The 15,469-nt window shown below is 44.9% G+C and overlaps 1 protein-coding gene across 5 annotated transcripts in view; it reads left to right on the top strand.

Annotated features, from left to right (window-relative positions):
- Vps35l (VPS35 endosomal protein sorting factor like) overlaps positions 1-15,469 on the top strand; it is a 126,849-nt gene that overhangs the window by 24,457 nt on the left and 86,923 nt on the right. For all 5 annotated transcript variants that reach the window (XR_003851233.1, XM_008843876.2, XM_029568689.1 and 2 more), the window contains exons 10-14: positions 6,623-6,719; positions 7,795-7,842; positions 9,169-9,262; positions 14,439-14,516; positions 14,853-14,975. Coding sequence is in view for 4 of the 5 variants with exons in the window: in XM_008843876.2 (XP_008842098.1) it covers positions 6,623-6,719; positions 7,795-7,842; positions 9,169-9,262; positions 14,439-14,516; positions 14,853-14,975 (440 nt within the window). In the remaining variant the exon portion in view is untranslated. The remainder of the gene's footprint in view (positions 1-6,622; positions 6,720-7,794; positions 7,843-9,168; positions 9,263-14,438; positions 14,517-14,852; positions 14,976-15,469) is intronic.

Raw genomic sequence — 15,469 nt, 5'->3', positions numbered from 1 at the left:
CCTCCCTCCCTCCCTCCCTGTCATCTCTTTCCTCTCTTTTTTCTCCCTACTCCTCCTTCCCTCCCATCTGTCCAGCTATCATCCTTTTATCTCCCTTCCCATCCCCCACTCATCCACTCAACCCATCTCCCATCCATCCACTCATCTATCCTCCATCCATCCAGTGACCCTTCTATCTACCCACTGTTTACCATGCATCAACCTATCTATTTATTCATCCATCTTCCTCAAAGTCTTTAATGTATATATTTCTCAGAAAGAGACAGACTATGCATGCCTTTAGATACATATGAGCCCTTAGGGACTATCTGACTTCATTGTAGAAGGGCTAGCCCAGTGCAACAGAGTCAGGCACATGCCCAAGGCCCTGCCTGCAACTGGTGAACACCTGGCTCTCAGCACAGTACCTGTACTGTCTGGTCCAGTGGCCACCAACTACATGTGGCTTTTGAGTGCTTGAGATGTGACTGGCAAACCGAGATGCATTTTGAGTGTAAAAAAATGACACTGGGGAGCTGGAGAGATGGCTTAGTGGTTAGGAGCACTGACTGCTCTTGCAGAGGACCCGGGTTCAATTCCCAGCACCCACATGGCGGCTACGAACCATTACATAAGGTTTTAAAATTGAATGAGATTATAAATAACTTGAACTATTATTAACATAGAGCTTTCCTTCTTGTTTTAAACTGTCCATGTTACTTTTACCAAAATTGATCACATTACCTTACAACATAACAATTGGTAGTTTTTATTTTTATTCATTTATGCTTGTGGTATTGGGGATAGAATCTGGGAACTCATGCTTGCTAGGCAGGTGGTCAAACACTCAGCTGTATCTCCAACCCCAAATTTATAAAGCAGAAATGAAGGACTGGAGAGATGATTCAGCGGTAAAGAGCATTGACTGCTCTTGCAGAGGACCCGGGTTCGATTCCCAGCACCCACATGGCAGCTGCGAACCGTCCTTAACTTCAGTTCCAGGGGAATCTGAAGCCCTCTTCTGACCTCCGCAGCATTGCAGGACACGGTGCTCTCACATACATGCAGGCAATACACTCATACAGATAAAATAAAAAAAATAATAATAAATATTTTTTTTAAAATGACACTGGATGGATTGGTGTGGTGGTACATGCCTGGAATTCCAGAACTCAGGAGGTTGAGGGAGAAGGATTGTGTGTTCAAAGTTAGCCTAAGCTACATAGTGAACCTTTGTCTCAAAAAACCAAGGAAAGGCTAGGGATGTCTCTCGGTGGTAGGGCACTTGGCCTAGCATGAGCAAGGCAAGATCCCATTGCCAGCACTACAATCAGAAGAAAGAAAAAAGATGCTGGATTACAAAGACTGCATACAAATCCAAGGTAATGTAACCTACTAATAACTGTGTAAACTGATCACGTGTTGAAATGGTACTCTGGAGGATTTGGGTTAGAATATATTGCACCTGTTTGCCGTTTCTTCTCTGACTGGTGCTGTTCTCAAGCCTCCATACACCCCTCTCTGTGGTGAAGTTTTTAGTGACTCCTGTGTTCTTAATGTAGTAAAATTAGGAGCCTGGAAAAGTGAGCAGAGGCTAGCCCCATGGGAAAATTGTCTTTGCTGGCCATGGGTCTGGGAAACCCAAATTCGTTTAATGAGTGTACACCTGACTGGTACTTCCCTGTGTTACACAGCAGCAGCAAACCTCAGCCAGATGCTGGAATTAAACTCAAGGTATTTCCTTTAATAACAATGATGATTTGGGGGTGGGGGAGTGAGGATTGAGACTAGAGCCTGGTGCCTACAAAGCAAGATCTCCACCACTGAGGTACACCCTCCTAGCAACATTCTAAAATCCTTTTGGGGGGTCCGGGGAGATGGCTTAGCAGTCAAATGCACTCTGCTCTTGCTGAGTGTCCTTCCCAGCATCCACATCCATCCAGCAGCTCACAGCTGTCTGTAATTCTAGCTCCAGGGGATCCAATACCCTCTTCTGCCCTGTGTGGGCACCCATATGCATGTGCATATAGCTCCCCTCTGCAAACACACACACATACATACACATACACATGATTAAAAAGAAAATCAATCTTTGAAAAAAATTTTTATTTTTTTATTGTTGTGTTTTTATTTTAGACAGGATCTCATGTAGCTGACCTCAAAGCCCCTCTAACTGGGGATGACCTTGAACTTCTGATCTTCCTGTTCCCTTTCCCAAGCACTGTGATCGCAGGTGTGAGACAATACATCTGCTTAACCCCCCCCTTTTTAATTTAATATTTTTATTTTTGAGTTTCACACATGAATATTTACTTCCATCCCTCCCCCTCTTCCCATGCCCCCCCCATTTCTTATCCTCTTCTTTGATTATTATTGTTAAATATACATACATCTATAAATATACATATATGTGTATGTATAAGGCACGGAGTCCATTTGGTGGTGCTTGTGTGCCCCTGTGTTTAGGGCTGCCGACTTGGGATTAGATAACCTCTCAGTCCCTGCTTCTTCCAATTTTGGCATACTTAATCACTTAAAAACCTTTAAGCTGGGTGGTACATACCTATAATCCCAGCACTTCAGGCCGAAACAGGAGTCAGGTTAAAGACCAGCCTGGGCTACGTATCAAGACTTTGTCTCAAAATAAACAAGTTTATTTTCCTGACCCCCATGACATTTGCAATAATTTCCCATATTCCCAAACGTTTTAGGGCCAAATAAGGAAAAATTAGTAATAACTAACTCCTACAAACATTAAAGGATGTTCTTTTAGCTAAATTTATTAGTTAGCACTTTTATCATAAAATTCTTCCCTTCCTGAATAACTTTTTTAACTTAGAAAGGTACAGATGAGGGTTTTATGGGGCTTTGTGTTGTTGTTTTTTTGTTTTGTTTTGGGCCATGTCTTGCTGTGTTGCCTAAGCTAACCTAAGTTTTTGTTTTCTTGCAATTGATTTGGCCATTATTTTTATCTTTCCCTTAAAATCTTTACTTGCATATTCTTCTCTGGGCCTCAGAACCCAAAAGCGGAAGGATAGACTTTGCCCAGAGTTGCCAGTGATCTGGGGATGACTCTTAACCAAAATCAGAAAAACAATTTGAAGTCTGCTCCACAGAGTTCTGCCTGAAGAAATTCTGTAGGAGGGAACCTGGTGACATTTGGATTCATTCTTTCTGTTCAGATCAAGTTCCAACCAGAGAAGTTCATCCCTGAGCTCTTTGCCTTCAGAATTTTTAGCTATGGTTAGCTCTTATGAGTTCAGACAGATGCCATTGTCATTTGGGGTTATGCAAAGTATACATAGGCCACCCCTGGTGGCACAAACATGTAATTCCAGTACTCAGGAGGTTAAGGCAGGAGAATTACTTTCCAGGCTAGCCTGAGCTACATAGTGAGAGTGAGAGAGAGGCTGCCTTAAAAAAAAAGGGTAAGTGCAGGTTACTATGTGTTGTCATCCCACACCTAACATTGCTTTCTTTTTTATTATTTTTTCATATACACCTGCCAGCATGCGTATAGAGGTCACAGGACTATTTGTGGGAGACAGTTTGCTCCTTCTACTGTGTGGGTCCTGGTGATTGAACTCAGGTCATTAGGTTTGGTCCAAGCACCTTTAATGAGCCATCTTCCTGACCCCATTTCTTAATCCAGCATGAATATAAAGAGGCTGTGTGCCCTGATTAAATCACTTTGCTCCAAGACAGCCCGAGTTTGTTGTATTGTGGTTCCTGCCTCATTGACTGAGTAACTCTATCTTGAGGTTGTCCCCAGGGCTGACTTGGGCCACGCTAGGATCAGTGAAAGAGAATTCATCATTGGTCTCTTCCTTTTTCCTAAAACTTTCACGAAAGTTCAGGTTTATATGAAAGGGATTAATTTTCAAATCCTGAATTGCTTCTCTGTATAGTACCTCCAGTGCTAGAGTATAGAGAGTATAGATCATGTCTGCCTTTCCTGTGCTCAGGCTTCAGTGGGGTTTCCGTTGCATGCCCTGTCTGGGAGACATGCTGCCTTCTGATCCTTGCCTTGGCTTGCTATCTGGTCTTTGACCATGCCAAGGACACTTAACTGTTTCCTCTTTCTATAATGCATTTCCTCTACATCTAAGCATGGACCAACTCAGGAACTTTTCTGTGCAGGAACTTTTCTCATCATCTTATCTAATCCTCCCTGCCCTGCTCCCCCCAAGCCACCATCCATTCCAGTGCCTAGTTTTCTATCTTTGGTCATTCTAATTGCCATTAACTGGTATCTTATGGTTTTACCTAATTATTGCTTCCTGTTTGTTATTTGTAAACTTCCTGAGGACAAGGCCTGCCTAATGCACTGCTATCTTCCTAAAGCTTAAACACTATCTTTAGGTGGCTTTTAAAGGCTCTCTATTGAGCAAATAAAGTAAAGGAGTGTATTGTTTAGTTTGCTATTCATGTTAAAGTCCTTCATAAGAGTCCTTTTCTTAATTCTCTTGAGCTAGAAGGAAAGCCTGAAGTCTGTGCACTGCATGAGATTGACCTGTAGTTTATAGTCAGTGTGCATGAGGCATATACAGGGCAACTTGCGAGTTCAGCTTTTTCATTCTGGAGCAGATCTTTTTATGTAGCCTTGAACTTATGATTCCGAGTGCTGGGATTATAGATGTGTACCACTCTGCCCAGAGTGTCCAGCTCTCTTAATGACGCTACTAGAAGCATGGATTTTTCCACCTTTCCTCAAGCCCCGGCTCCTTCACCTGGGAAGCAGGAGATTTTATGATAACTCTGGGCAGCTCTTTTGCATTTGGACTGCAAACAGATTCGGTCACATGAAGGGAACTGAACCTCACGCCCTCTTCCATAAGTACATTGACACATGAGTTTAAGGATATCCCTTATCGTGCCTTTTAAAACAAGCAATTACTTTATTACGTATGGGAAAGGGAAAGTGGTCACATGCCACCAATGGCAGAATTGGGGCTGAAAAGTGACTCACTGCAGAGCAGGATGAGAACCAATGAGCTGAGAGTTAGTTCTGACGACATTAGCCCTTCTGTCTTAATTGAATCCTAAAAATGTAAAGCACACCAGTGATGGCGTCAGGCTCCAGTCTTTAAAAGATTTCTAATTTACTTGTGTATGTGTGTGTGTGTGCGTACACATGCTATTCATGTATGTGCAGGTGCCCATATGTACATATCTCCATGGAGACCCAGAGGACAACCTTGGGTGTTGTTCCTCAGGCGCCGTCCACCTTGTTTTTGAGACACGGTGTCTCCCCGGTTTGGAACTCACTGAGTAGGCTAAACTGGCTGGCCATTGAGCCTGGCTGGGCCTCCTCCTGTCTCTGCCTTCCCAGTGCTAGGATTACAAGCATGCACCACTATGTGGGTGCTGGGGATTGGACTCTGGTTCTCTTCTTTTTATTTTTGTCTTCTTTTTGAGACAGAGTCTCTCTGTAGTTCCAGCTAGCCTGGAACTCACTATGTAGATCAGGTTGGCCTTGAACTCACAGAGATCCGTCCGCCTCTGCCTCCCAGTGCTGGGATTAAAGGCTGGCCAGGACTCAGGTTCTTTTTTTGTCTTTTCGTTGGTTGTTTTTTGACAGGGTCTCCCTAGTCACAGCCCACCTGGAAGTCACGTGTGAACCAGGGTGGCCTGATCGCGCAGAGATCCACCTGCCTCTGTCTCCTGAGGGCTGGGATTAAAGGTGCATGCTGCCACACCTGGCAGGACTCAGGTTCTTATGTTGGCACATCAAGCACTCTACCAACTGGTATTTTCTTTGATTTTCTCATGCTTCCATTCCTTATGAAAATGTATATTAAGTCCAGAACAGTGAGTTGTAAATTTTTGTTGTTGATAGCAAAGCATGTTTATCAAGGCTATGGTTAGATGCCAGGCCAGAAAATTCAGAGTACCACTGAAGAATATAAAGACTGGTGGGCAGGTGCATGGTGCCAAGGATCCTGACTGCTACTGCCTTAATATTTTCTGGGATCAGGCTACAGAGGTCCCAGCTGCTGTGTGTGTTCCAGTCAGCTGGCAGTAGGCATGTGGGAATAAGGGGGGTCAAGCCCAGTCCCTTAAAGTTGTTTCCCAGAAACTGCACTTTTGATTATATTTTGGGAGCCAAACTTAGTCATATGACCATACCTGGCTGCAAGAATGGCCCAGTGCCCAGCAGAGAAAACAGAGTTCTATTATTAAAGAGGATGATGCTGGAATAAGCTGATCAAAGGAGACTGACGTGTCGGAACTGTATCGAGCCGGCAGCTTGGCTCTGCTGGTTTCCCACACCCAGGCCTTGATTTACCTTCAGGTCTGACCCATATGATGTTTAGGGTAAAAGCATCATTCACATTTCCTGCTACGAGATCAGGTGTTAAAAGTATCCGTGATTCTTTAGCTTTTGTCGCAGTGGCTGCTGTGTACACCAAGGACCTCTGGATTCAGCACAGGTGGTGACTAAAAATGCAGACCATGCAGCCAGGCCACTGGGCCTGTACAGTTCCTCTCCAATGTTCGCGTGCTGTGTGTCCACTAAATTTCTCTGTGCGTCCAAGTCTGGAGATGGGTGGAGGGCTGCTTTGTGGGTAAGTGGGCTAATGGTGGTATAACATTGCACAGTGCTGGAACTTAGGGCTACCATGGACTCTCTGCATTGCAGATCACTTTTCTCCAGAGAACGTGAATGACACAGCCAAGGAAACATGCCTGAATTGGTTTTTCAAGATTGCTTCCATCCGGGAACTCATTCCGAGATTGTATCCTTTTCCTATCTGCGTAGCCAACAGAGGCTATGGGATAGGCTGCCTAGAAGTTCCTGTAGAAGATTTGGTCCTGTTGTGGTCACTAGTTATATCAGAGAGGCCCCAGCTTGGAATCTTGCTCTTTCCAAATTGTTTGTTTCTTTGAATACCATGCACGGATTAGGCTTTTATTTCTTTGAGGAACACTTCTACGTTAACTCAATTAAAACTCCTCTTAATGCGTTTTCTCTGGTTCCAGAAATTTAAAAAAATAGCAGGTCCCCTTTTTTTAAAAAAAATATTTTATTATTTTTATGTGTATGCGTGTATTGCCTGCATGTAGGTAAGTGCACCCGTGTCATGCAGTGCCCGCAGAGGACAGAAGAGGCTGTCGGATCCCCTGAAACTGGAGTTACGGACAGCTGTTAGCTGCCATGTGGGTGCTGGGATTCAAACCTGGGTCTTCTGCAAGAACAACCAGTGTTCTTAACTGCTGAGCCATCTTTCCTGCCCCCTTTTTTCCCCCTTTTTTAAAAAAAAGTATTTTTCCAATTTTTTTATTTTTTATTTTTTTTTTACTTATTGCAGGGGGTAGGGTGCCATAGTGCACATATGGCGGTCAGAGGACAGCTTACAGGACTCAAGTCTCCTACCATGTGTGTTCCAGGGATCTAAGTCAAGTGACTAGGCTTGGCAGCAGGTGCTTTGCCCACCAAGTCACGTTGCTGGCCGAGGTCTCAGCACTGATACCCATAGTGAAGAGCAGAGATTGACCTGCACGCAGTGTATCTTAGCTTTCTGGAGCTCTTACTTTCCTCAGAAGGCTTTGATTAGAATGCTTAAAACCCAGTTGAAATTTCAGCATGCAGTCATGAAGCAATGTGTAGCATTTTTCCAAAACTTAAATAAGTATGAAGCTAGAGAACACTGTAGCAAAACCACAAGCTGCTGACTCAGTTCTCTGCATTGTCAAGGGCTGTGGTGGCCCCCTCTCACACCTATCACTTGCCTAGATTTTTTCTGGAATAGTCTTTGCCCATAGGGAACAGGCTGTCTGGAACATGTCTTCCTTAACAGAATGCTTTTGTAGTTACGTAGAGGCATCCATCCTGAAGTGTAACAGATTCCTCTCCAAAACGTAAGGGTCTTGTAGAGTTTCTGGAACTAGAGTTTCTGCAAAGCTTGTCACACTCACGTGTGAATATAAATACTTGTAGCAGTGTCATAGTAGCTATCATTCACAAATGTGTAATATGGGATCTAATGGTAATCACTGGCTGTGTATTTTCTTACTTATCCATGTGGAAACTTAATGAAGAAGAAATAGCATGTTAATCGCTATATAGTGAACAGAAGAAAAAGTCAAGCTGATGGGGCGGGGGACTGGGGAGGTTGAGAAGCTCCCAGGAGATCTGCTCCACTGTGTTTGAATCTGATTGTGGGGATCCTGGCTGTGTGATTGCCAGTAAGTTGTTAAGACCAGAGCCTCAGTCCCCTGCTGAGCATGGGCCTAAGGAGAGCACATGCGGACCCTGAACTGCTTGCACAGCACTGGGAGGCACCCGGGCAGGCCTGCCTGCGCTGTATTTTGGCTGCTGCCCTTGAAAAGATGATAGTGAAGGTGTTGGAAGCAGAAGCCTTTGCCCCTGGAGCTGAGGCCACGTGCTGCTGTGGTTCCTCACAGACCTAGTCTGAGAGCAGTGTGCAGAGCTTGAGGGAACCTGATTAGTGTTCTGTAGAGCCCATGTCTGGCAGCTTTGTCACAAACAACTCAGAGCAGCCAGGGACAATCCACAGAGAACTGTTGAGATTGATTTAGAGCTAGGAGTGTCTGGAATGGTTTATGAGTCCTGAAGAAACCATTATTTTGCCTCCCCGTTTGGGCAAGGATCATATCTTAGGCAGGGGGAAGTCCCACATTGCAGGAGGAATGAATCATAAGTCACATTGATGGTGGTGGTGGCGGCTCTCTGCTGCTAGCCTGAGGTAGTGGGAAGAGACCGGAGGACAACACTGAACCAGTGCCAAAGACTGATCCATATAGAAGATCAAGGGGCTGCCAGTTAATGGAAAGCCAGTGGAGAATAAAACTAAAAATTTGTAAAGTAGGGCTGCGTGTGGCAGCACTTGCCTTTAATCCCAGCACTCAGGAGGCTAAGGAAGGAGGGTCGAGAGTTCAAGACCAGTCTGGGCTACATAGTGAGACCCTGTCTCAAATGCACCAAAAAAAATAAATTAGTAAAAATAAGTGTGACCTCAAATGGGGGGTAAAAAGTGAAAGGCATCATTTAGTGAATCTTAGCTGAAGAGAAAAAACTTTCTACACGATATCAGCAAACCGAAACTTTGATTTGTTCTTGGTAGTTGTGTTTTTCTCCCCTAAGTTTAAGAAGTTTTGCTTTACTGTGAAAATGACAGTAGGGAGTCCCCACTGGGTGTAACGCTGCCTCTTTTTCTCCCACAGAGGGATTTCGGAGTGCCTGCCCCGGCTGACTTGCATGATCAGAGGGATCGGGGACCCACTCGTATCCGTGTACGCCAGAGCCTACCTGTGCCGGGTAGGCTGTGCTTGCAAACATGGCTGCTCCTGGTCTCTTTGTGCCTTCTCCTTCCCTACCGCCTGTTTGCCTTAGTAGCTGCTAATTATAGGACACAGCTCTTCCACAGAGAGCAGAGCTGCAGGATTCTTATAAAAGTTGATTTTAAAGTAGACCAACTCACCACAGTTTTAATTAGGGGATGTTTAAGGTCATCTTCACCCAAGTGAACTGGTTTTCTGAATTAATTGTTTCTCAGTTCTAGCTGGGAAGGCGTCTCCTAGGCTCCTGTTCTCTGGCTCGAGACACACTTGTCCTTGTGTTGAAGTACATGATTGTAATTTTTTTTTTTTTAATTGTGTCTTCTATTAAAGAGTATGGTTTGATGTGAGCTGGTAAAGACTTGGGCAGGTGACACAGGTCACAGGGCCTGGGTAGCCTGGCTTCAGCTGCTGTGATAGAATGACCAGAACTGACGGGGACCCACTCATGTGTCCTCTCTCTGTAGTAATGTGTCTTGGCGCTTTCACGGCAGTTGGTTTTTGGTTTATGAAGAATGTAACCTGTGGAGGGGAGAAAGCCAGTTTTCTTCAGCTGCAGAGGGCCTTTAACTCTCACAGGACTCTCCAATGGAGGGCCTTCTGCACATGCCTCATCAGCATTGTGCACAAGGGCTTGTTGCCCCTGATGAATCCCAGGACATAACAACAATAGAGCAGGAGCTGTGATACCTGTTCTTAAATCAAGAACCTTCAATTTGCTTCTTCCACACATCTTGTAATGATGAAAGCTTAACGGCCAAGTATCAGCAGAACCTCAGTTACTCCCTCAGACTCAGTAGCAGATATCCATCATGAAGGATTTTTCTTTTCTTTTTTTGAGACAGGGTCTCTCTATAGCCCCAGCTGGCCTGGAACTCACTATGTAGACCAGGCTGGCCTTGAACTCACAGAGATCCACCTGCCTCTGAGACTGAAGGCGTGTGTGCCACCACGCCCAGCTGGAAGGATGATTTTTTTTTTTAAAGCCTATTCCTAATATGGAAAAGAGAAGAGAAAGTCTTCCATTAAAACATACCTGCACCTCTTTTGTAACAGGCTAAAAGTGCAACATCATTGTTTGCTTGAAATTTGGGGTTGGGTTTTTCATCCAGGAATTCCGAGCTCAAAACATCCTCTTCCTACTTGTATGCAAAACACCACTTCCTGTAAGGGCCGCCTTTGTTTGCAGATTTGCCTTGTTAATCATGGCAGATTCTGTCCATTGGCCTCGACCTCTGTTGAATAATAAAGATTTAGGATCACACTGTTTAAAGAAGATGATTTTACTTGTTAGAGAAAAATCAGAAAAGAAACACAGCTCCTTGCAAACCTGTTTTAAGATCTGAAGCAAGGTACATGAGCTAGAGAAAGGTAAAGCCTGTTCCATGTAAGGTACCTTTGACTGGCAAGATGCCATTTGAAAACACGGCAGTGAGGACGAGATGCTGAGGACAAGGACCATCCAGCCCAGAGAGACTGGGAGTTCACTGTGTTAGCGACATCATCTTTGTAAGTACAGGTGCTGTAACAAATATCCTGATTGAGTAGTTATTAAGTGTTTTGACATAAAAAGAGTAAGGGGTAGGGGTTGAAGATGTAACTCATTGACAGAGTGCCTAGCAGATATAAGGACCTGGGTTCAATCCAGAGAGAGACAGACAGTGGGCATTAGTAAGCATGCTTTCATTCCAAGTGGCAAAGGCCTACTTCAGACTATTAGAAGCACACATAGGGATTTATTTATTGGCTTATGTGATGGATAATCTTGACTGTCAACTTATTTGGTTTGAGAGATGTCTAGGAGGTTATTGAGGCACAGGTCTTGGGAGTCTGTGAGGGTGTTTCCAGAGTCCATTAGATTATCTAGGCTCTGACCTAATGCGTGGATTAATCTGATGGATGCAGATGGCAGTATTGGGGGCGTTGCTGGAGGAAGCAGGCAATTGAGTTTGGGAGTGTTTGGGAGCTGTTATCTCACCCTGGTTCCTTCCTGTTCCCCAACTCCTTTCTCCTGCCTTCCATCATGTGAGAATCATCTCACATCACTGCCATGATGTTCCATCCTTGTGCATGGGGTCAAGTGGCCATGGACTAAGACCTTTGAAACAGAGCCAAAATAATTCCTTTTTCCTTAAAGTTGGATTCTCGGGTATTGAGAAAAATAGCTGGTATAGCCAGCCTTTGTGTCTAAAGAATGTAGAGTGGTATAGCCTTGACTAGGTCTCAGCATTGGGCATGTCAGGAATTTGTTTTCCTTTGGCTTTATTCTGGGACTTGAACTTTTAAATATGGTAGAACGCAGCAGCTTCTGGCTTCCATCCTACCATCTTTAGCAACTATGTCGGAAAGTTACTTATAAGGCATTTTTTCCCTAGTAGATCCTGTTAGTCTTCAGAGCTGATTCTCTAGACTACCTGGGGTCATTTCCCATCCCTAAACCCACCACTCTGGCTGTGGCATGGAGTACGCTTAACTGATTGGGCCTGGGGCATGTGCCCACTCTTGGAACTCAGCTCCATGGACCTAACCTCACGGTTAGGAAGGATTATCCCTAAAGACAACCCAGTTTGCTGATGTAGAAGCAGAGGGAATGAAGAGCAGGCAGACCAGACAGGCAGCTGGAGCCCCAAGCAGGGCCCCAAGCTACCCTGGGCAGCAGCTGAGAGCCAGGCCCTCTTCCAAGTGCTAGTTTGACTTGATGAAAAGAAGTAAACAACAAAGCAGTGCGTGGGTGAACCTGAAGCTGTTGGCACAGGAAGAGCGTGCCTAGCTCCTCCTCTAGCCCGGCCCTTCCAGCTCCTCTCCACTTGTCTACTGGGCCAGCCTTCTCTGTCACCTAGCGTAATTATAAAGTGGAAGGAAAGACACTAGACTCAGAACACAGTGGAGCTGGATCTGACGTTTGTTGTTTGTTGTTTCTGTAAGCTCTGTGGTTGTCCTTGGAAACATCCTTTTCTGTCCCTTCCCCCCACTCAGTCTTAGAGATGCTCTTAGAATTTAACCATCTGGTGAGTCTCATAGTTCTGTACAAAGGATGCTTGACACCATCAGAACAGCATTATTATTGGTAACCATGGGGCCTTCCAGGGAGTGGGAAGTGACGAGGAGAATTCCATTCCCAGTGGAGGAGCCCACATAGCAACTTCCCTCAGGAAGTTGTGTCTGTGGGTAGTTAGCAGTTTGGAATTGAGGCACAGCTGAGGAGCTTGGCATGTTTTATTTTTTATTTTTTAAATTTGTGTATGTGTGTATGTCTCAGTATGCATGTGAGTACAGTGCCTGTGAAGACCAGAAGAGGGTCTCAGATCCCCTAGAGCTGGAGTTAGTGGCAGTTATGAGCTCCCTGATGCAGGTTCTGGGAACTGAATTCCAACCCTGTGCAAGAGGACCAGGTGCTATCTCTAGCCACTTTTGTTTTAAATGCTTGTGCTCCCCTGCATGTCTCATCCCTTCACTTTGGCTTCCCTCTCCAGCTCTCTGAAATCAGCAACTTTCCTTAGCTAGAAATTTAAGAAAAGGTACCTTACACACAAAAAGCACTATCTTTTTTCTACCTTATGTACTTTAAAATTCAATCTGTGGTTTTTTTTTTGTTTTTTTTTTGTCTTTTTGAGACAGGGTTTCCCTGTAGCCCCAGCTGGCCTGGAACTCACTATGTAGACCAGGCTGGCCTTGAACTCACAGGGATCTGCCTGCCTCTGCCTCCTGAGTGCTGGGATTAAAGGTGTGCGCCACCATGCCTGGCTCAATCTGTTTTTTAAATACTGAGCTCAGGAGCCAATGTGTCATGGCATTTTTAATTAAATTACATTTATTTATTGTATGAATCTCTCTCTCTTTCTCTCTCTCTCTCTCTCTCTCTCTCTCTGTGTACCTGTGGACCTCAGAGGATATCTTTCAGGAGTCAGTTCTCTCCCTGCACCATGTAGTTCTCAGGGATCCAACCCAGTTTATTAGGCATATTTAAGGGATTGGGGAGATGACTTGTTAATTAAGAGTGCTTACTGCTCTTGCAGAGGAAGGACCCAGGTTCAGTTCCTAGCACCCACACTGAGCAGATTACAACCACCTGTGACTCCAGTTCCAGTGGGATCCACAGACACCAGCTCTCATGTGCATATACCCACACATACATGTAATTAAAAATATAAAAGGTGTGTTTCTAAGTGGGTGTGGTGGTGCACACCTTTGATCCCAGCCCTTGGGAGGCAGAGGCAGGCAGATCTCTGAGTTCAAGGCCAGCCTGGTCTACAAAGTGAGTTCTAGGCCAGCTGGGGCTACAGGGAGACCCTGTCTCAAAAAAACCAAAGGAAAAAAAATATGTGTGTGTTTCCATGATTACCAAGCAAAGAATGAATCTATTGGTTTCAGCAGTGCAGCAGTTGTGACAGAAGCTGACTGTCCTACATACCCTGATGTTTTGGGGGTTAAGGAGGGTGCTGGGAGTTGAACCCAGGACGGTATGCGTGCTAAGCACTTGTACTATCACTGAGCCACTCCGTGTCCCCACCGAAAGCTTTTGCTTCATCTAGTGAACATCCATGAGTGTTGATCATCTTCTTTTGAGAGGAAGAAAATATTGTTTATACCATCTTGAAAGCACATTCCTTCGTAGTGTTATATTGATTTGTTCTTTGGGTCATTTGTTCAAAAATATATTCATTACCTTTGGGAAATTGCGAAGATGATTACTGCAAATGTCCTTTTTTCATTAAAAATAGCTTCTGTAGTTTTTCTTATAAAAGCAGCACTTGTTTATTGAGTGGAGAATGGGAGCAGAATGAATAAAAATCAGTTTTGTAGACTTCTTTGTATATATGCTTGTATGCGTGCATGTGTGTGTGTATGTGTGTGTGTGTTATGGTGCTGGGAATTGAACTTAGGGCCTTGGGCCATATACATGGTCAGCAAACAGTCTATCACTGAACTATATTCCCAGCCTCTCTGTCTCTATCTCTGTCTCTCTCTCTTACATTTACAAAAATGGCGTTATAGCTGTATGTGGTAGCACAGCACTTGCAAGGCAGGAATCATGAACTCTCATCCAGGCTGGACTATATAATGAGACCCTATGTCCAAAAAAACCCCAAAACACCATAGTATATGTCTTACAATTGGTTCTTGGCTGTCAAGGTGACCTCTATGTTTGGTTGCAGGTGGGGATGGAGGTGGCCCCGCACCTTAAAGAGAGCCTCAATAAGAATTTTTTTGACTTCCTGCTTACATTTAAACAGGTAGGAGAATCCATGAGAGCAGTTCATTGAACTGTTATGGGAGAGCAAATTCTCAAAACTCAGTGGGCATTCTAAGCTGAGAATCCTTATTGCTTGCTAGATGTATGACAAGTGACACTTGTGTCTGTCGTGGGCCATACTTGGCTCCATTTCCTCAGGTTGCTTCTGTCCTGTGGCACCTTCAAGTGGGTGACATGGGAAACTTGCAGTGGGTTTGGTTTTGTTTTTTAACCACAACTAAGAAAGCAGGCTGTTGCCTTGGGACCATGGAAATGCTTCCAAGCCTGGCCTGTATACTGTAATTCCCTCTTTTCTGATGTCTTTTCTCTCTTATAGATTCATGGGGACACTGTCCAGAACCAGCTGGTGGCCCAGGGTGTGGAGCTCCCATCGTACCTCCCCCTGTACTCGCCTGCCATGGACTGGATCTTCCAATGTATCTCCTACCATGCCCCTGAAGTAAGTGTCACCCCTGGGGAGCAGGGCTTGGTCCCTGTCTAGCATGACGGCCCGTGCTCTGTGTGCCCTGTGATGCTCCCAAGGTCCTTTGCAGAAGCTTCAGTGGTGTCAATGCCAGCTACTCAGTAAAGAGGGCTCAGCACGGGCCTGGTTCTGAACTGAGTGCGCTTTCTCCATTGTCTCATTTCTTGACCTTAGGAGGGGGAGGGCCGCTCAGAGCAGCCAAATTCCTATGTGTGGTCATGCAGTTGGAAAGTGGTGACCAGACAAACCTTTGAAATGTACCTCCAGGCCAGGGAGGTTTATTGCTTCTTCACTTACCTTTGTGCTTATCATAGCTCCATAGGTCCAAGAGAGCAGGTAGCAGTGCCCTACCCTGTTCTACACAAGGGCGAGTAGGACTTGCTCCTTTTTTAACATTCCTTTCCCTCCCTCCCTCCCTCCCTCCCCCCTCCTCTCTTCCTCCTGGTCTCCCTCCTCCTCTTGTTCTTCCT

This window comes from Nannospalax galili, unplaced genomic scaffold (assembly GCF_000622305.1).
Source record: "Nannospalax galili isolate Female #2095 unplaced genomic scaffold, S.galili_v1.0 scaffold381, whole genome shotgun sequence".
In the NCBI taxonomy this organism is placed as follows: domain Eukaryota; kingdom Metazoa; phylum Chordata; class Mammalia; order Rodentia; family Spalacidae; genus Nannospalax; species Nannospalax galili.
This window is presented reverse-complemented; position numbering and strand designations above follow the sequence as displayed.